The 5,255-nt window shown below is 32.9% G+C and overlaps 1 protein-coding gene across 3 annotated transcripts in view; it reads left to right on the top strand.

Annotated features, from left to right (window-relative positions):
• The first annotated feature begins 1,377 nt into the window (after positions 1-1,377).
• The window catches only part of LOC111808406 (nuclear pore complex protein NUP160), a 31,687-nt gene continuing 27,809 nt past the window's right edge, over positions 1,378-5,255 (top strand). For all 3 annotated transcript variants that reach the window (XR_002817066.1, XR_002817065.1, XM_023694344.1), the window contains exons 1-4: positions 1,378-1,624; positions 1,713-1,845; positions 1,927-2,191; positions 2,663-2,723. Coding sequence is in view for 1 of the 3 variants with exons in the window: in XM_023694344.1 (XP_023550112.1) it covers positions 1,401-1,624; positions 1,713-1,845; positions 1,927-2,191; positions 2,663-2,723 (683 nt within the window). In the remaining 2 variants the exon portion in view is untranslated. The remainder of the gene's footprint in view (positions 1,625-1,712; positions 1,846-1,926; positions 2,192-2,662; positions 2,724-5,255) is intronic.

Below are 5,255 nucleotides of genomic sequence, written 5' to 3'. Positions count from 1 at the left end.
AATAAAATAAAAATAAAAATATATATAAATTGTGATATAATAATGTTGGTATTATTATATATATAAAATTTATTAATAGTTATAGTTATAAAGTTATACTACCTTAGAAAAATAAAAAATAAAGTGTCATAATAAAAAATATAAAAATAATACGAAATATTAAGATATTTATAAAATATATATATAAAAGAAACTAAGAAATTAATAATAATAAAATAACAAAAAAAATATATAAATTGTGATATAATAATGTTGTTATATTATAGGCATAAAATTTATTAATAGTTATATGTTAGCTTATTATAAAATGTTATAAAAATAATACGAAATATTAAGGTATTTATAAAATATATATATAAAAAAAACTAAGAAATTAAAAATAATAAAATAAATATGTATTTAACGAATATGAATGTTCTTGGACTGGACCCAATACCACTCTAACAAATCCACGAATGTGTTCTTAATATATTTTACATATTTTTATTTGGCTCGGATCAACTCGAAAGTTTTATCCTGAACTCAAAATTGAACCGATTCAGTTCGGGTTCAGAAAAATGAACTCAACCCTACTCGAAATACTAATCCAACCCAACCTAACCCTTATAGTTCGGGTTGGATTGGTCCGGGTTGTCGGGTTGAATGTACACCCCTGCTAAAACTAGCATCTTTACATTGTCTTATAAATAACAAAAATGACAATAATGACTCGCTATGGACAAAAATCCTCCAACTTGTATGTGCAGGTCTTTTTTCTTTTCAAGTGGGATGTCAAAGTACAACATTTTGACGCTATGGCCTCAGGTCTAAGGCAGTGTTTGGTGTATTTTGGGCACGAAGACACAGTTGTCACTACATCTAATTGCAACATCTCTTGTTATCCTTACAAGCTTCTAGTTTATACCAAAATCGACTCAAACAACCATAGCTCTAGCATGGACAATCATTTTCGCTTATATTGCTTAAATCCTATAAAATAATTAAGTAAACACGTGAAAGTATCAAAATATATTTAAACGTAACCATTGCGTAAGTGTAAAAAGATAAAATTAAATGAAATTTGAAACAAATTTAAAGATATTTTTAAAATTATTTATAAATACTTTTTAGATAATTTTGAAATAAAGTGTTAAGGAGTATCTATCATTTTTTTTAAGTTTAGAAATATAATTAAAACTTTAAAAATATTACTAATGTAACCTTAAAGTATATATATATATATATATATATTTTTATTAATTTAACTATTTAAAAATATTAATTTATTTTAACCTTAAAAAAGAACAAAAGAATTAAATCCCGGGAAAAGTATTGCCAGTCGACTGTGACAAAAACCGAAGTAGGGTTCTAGCTCCGTTCAAGTTCACAAGAGGGAAGGCTGTGCTGCAGTGTGCCGGTGAATGAAACCGACAAGAACGGAGAACATGGGGCGTCGGGTGCCATTAGCCGGAATGGAGACCTCGATCATGGCTACCGACGCTGTAGAATTCATTGATGTTTCTGTTCCTTCTTCCTCATTAAGAGATGGCGCCATTACTTCCGTTGCTCCACCAGCTTGCACCTCATTCACTGAGGACCATGCCTCTTGCGCCGTCGTAGGAGATCCTCCAACCTATCTCATCTGGTATGTTCCTGATTTCCCTCGCACTTTATTAACTCCCTGGTTCGGTGCTAATAAGCCCTGTTGCCCTTCCATTCTTCTTACGCATCAGGAGGATTCGGAAGATTCGACCTCATGTGGTCGAGCTGCTTCAGTTTTCAACTGCCAATGAATTTCGTAGGATTGGTCTTCGAATTGCCTTTCCGGAAACACTTCACCCAGCCGTGTTTGTCTGCACTAACGAGGTTAATTTCCATTTTCCTAGTCTGAATTTTCAGCCTGTTGGAATATTTCGACGTATTATTTATGGCCGTGTAACACTGCAGATAAGTTCGTCTACTGGACATCCTTTCTTGATGTACGCCGTGACTTCGTCCGGGATCGCTTATTGTTTGAAGCTGCGAAATGTTTCCTCATACATATCCTGCTCTGTCATTCCTCTTGATGAGGTTGTGGAGTTTAATTTGCACACTCATCCGGACAGCAAACCAGTAACCAGCGTCTCTGCTATATCTGGATGTCTCGTGATTGGGAGACATGATGGATCAGTTTCATGTTTCAAACTTGGGTCGCTTGACCAACATAGCCCTGGTATGTATTTACTTTTCATTTCAACCAGTGGCTACATTATCTATTGTAATTTGTCCAAGCATGATCGAGAAAAATAGGAAGCTTCTTTATGCGATCCAGAACAGATGGTTGTTGGCTTAAAACTGTAGGATGTTCTTTGTCAATTCCGAAATGCTTTCGTGTATTGCTATTTCACATCTGTTATTTTTATTTATTACTGTTTAGACGGCGGCTTAGACTGTGCCACCGGATGTCAATGCAAACATACAGCTATCTGCAATTGATTTTAATTCTCCATATTTTGTCNCACCGGATGTCAATGCAAACATACAGCTATCTGCAATTGATTTTAATGCAAACATACAGCTCTCTGCAATTGATTTTAATTCTCCATATTTTGCCCCGCCCTGCTATTTAGAATCCTTGAAAACTTGTATTATTTTGTTACATTTACGCATTATCTCTAACAATTAGTATTTATTTAACTTCTAGGGTTTCAACATGAACTACGGGATGATTCAGGATTCAATCGTCTCTTGGGTTTCATTTCAAGGTGCACACTTTTGAAATATCACATTATTCAGACGTGCATCTTACTTAAATTTGCTTGCTTCTTGTTTCTGATTGAATGATTGGCNATGAACTACGGGATGATTCAGGATTCAATCGTCTCTTGGGTTTCATTTCAAGGTGCACACTTTTGAAATATCACATTATTCAGATGTGCATCTTACTTAAATTTGCTTGCTTCTTGTTTCTGATTGAATGATTGGAAATGAGGTTGGCGTTTTCAGTCTCAAGCACATATTTGAACATGTATTTTTAAAGAACATTTTAAGAAGGATTATACTTAATATTAATTAGCATTACTTTAAGGTTATCAATAGAGGTTGGCATTATAGTTCACATCCTTAAAAAAAAAAAAAAAGGTTGGCATTGGCAAGCAAATTTAGTTTTGGAGTGCAGGGTGTTTCTTCCTGCAAGAAGAGATTTCCTATTCTATTCAGCATTGTGTTGGCTCTTAGTGGTTCTATCTTTTTTCAAAGATCAATTATTATCTTGGAGGGAGTCTATTGTTTTGTCCAAGTTCTACTCTATTCATTGGTGCTCTTTGTTTGATAATTACACTCATGATATTTGTTTTGATTGTGTTGCATTCACTTTCCCTTGTTAGTTTTATTTTTTTGNTTGATTGTGTTGCATTCACTTTCCCTTGTTAGTTTTATTTTTTGTNCTATCTTTTTTCAAAGATCAATTATTATCTTGGAGGGAGTCTATTGTTTTGTCCAAGTTCTACTCTATTCATTGGTGCTCTTTGTTTGATAATTACACTCATGATATTTGTTTTGATTGTGTTGCATTCACTTTCCCTTGTTAGTTTTATTTTTTGTCTTTATTTTTCTCCTAATTGAAGACTGTTTTCTTGTTTTACTTTTTCACCGATCACTGAAAAGTTCATTTTTTATGACCACAAAAAAAAAAAAAAAAAAAAAAAAAAAAAAAAAAAAACTTTGGGATTTTGAGTAGCATTACTTGGTCATTTTCCTTGGTTTCTTTGATTTATTAATTATTATTTAATAGATATTAAAATGCACTCTCATTTAATTGAGGAAAAGAATTTAGGCAAAGAGGTAACAATGTGGATATTTTTATGGTGAGGAGGTCAACATCCATATATACGTAATGACAACATGGAAGCAATTTTTTTTGGACAGGAAATTGAAAAGGAACTAAAGAGAGGTATCGAGGAACAAGTGAAATAATGTTTATGGAATGGTCTTGTCGAATATTTGCAAGTGTTGGGTATATTCGTCTTAAGTTCCAAGCCGAAGGTGAAAGAAAAATATCTTCGGGGGGAAAAAAATTTAAAAAGTTTTAAAGAATTGATAAATTGATTTTTGAAATATATTATTAAACAAATAATGGTATGATACCCTTGGAGGGGAAAGCCATGGTTGATGATGATCCTATCTTGAGTACTAAGGGACCTGAGGATGTTAAAAAACAATTATATTAAAAATGTAGTTAGGTGGATTTGTCTTGATGTGATTATGATTCAAGAATCTAAATTAAGAAACATGGAAAAACTGATTTTGAGTTTTACATATATCATGTAGGAAAAGGTCGAGGTCATTGAAAGATCAGGTGGTTTGGTCATTCTTTAGATGAGAGAAAGGTAAAAGTAGTGGAAGTACTAAAAGGAGTGTACTCTTTGAGTTAACAAAAAGGAGTTCTCTCTCTTCCTCAAAGGTTGGTGATGCAAGGTGGTACAATTGTTTGGATTACAAAATTGTATGGGCAATACAAATGTAAGGAGGATTTTTTTTTGATAAAGTATATTAGGAGGAATTAATGACTCTTCTTGAGTATTTGGCTAGAGCTTGATGTATACAAGATCTTAATATTTGTAGATGGTCATATGAAAAATATATATGTGATTATGATTCAAGTATTCGGATTACGGAACATGGAAAGGCTAATTTGGAGTTTTACAAATATCATGGAAAGGTAGAGGTCATTTGCAAATCAGGTGGTTTGTTCATGCTTTGGATGAGGTAAAGGTAAAAGTAGTGGAAGTACTAAAAGGAGTGTACTCTTTGAGTTAATAAAAAGGAGTGCTCTCTCTTCCCCAAAGGTTGGTGATGCAAGGTGGTACAATTGTTTGATTACAAAATTGTATGGGCAATACAATTGTAAGGAGGAATTTTTTTGATAAAGTATATTAGGAGGAATTAATGACTCTTATTGAGTATTTGATTGAAGCTTGATGTATAGGGGGAGATCTTAATGTTTGTAGGTGGTCATATGAAAAATCTAGATGTCATTTAAGTATCCGGATTATGGGACATGAAAAAACTAATTTGGAGTTTTACTTATATCATGTAGGAAAAGGTAGAAGTCATTGGAAGATCGAGTGGTTTGTTCATTCTTTGGATGAGAGAGGTAAAAGTAATGGAAATACTAAAAGGAGTGCAGTCCTTTAGTTAATAAAAAAGAGTGGTCTCTCTTCCCCAAAGGTTGGTGATGGAAGGTGATACGGTTGTGTGGATTAAAAAATAGTATGGGGAATACAAATATAAGGAGG

The sequence above is a fragment of the Cucurbita pepo genome, chromosome LG13 (assembly GCF_002806865.2).
Source record: "Cucurbita pepo subsp. pepo cultivar mu-cu-16 chromosome LG13, ASM280686v2, whole genome shotgun sequence".
Lineage (NCBI taxonomy): Eukaryota > Viridiplantae > Streptophyta > Magnoliopsida > Cucurbitales > Cucurbitaceae > Cucurbita > Cucurbita pepo.
This window is presented reverse-complemented; position numbering and strand designations above follow the sequence as displayed.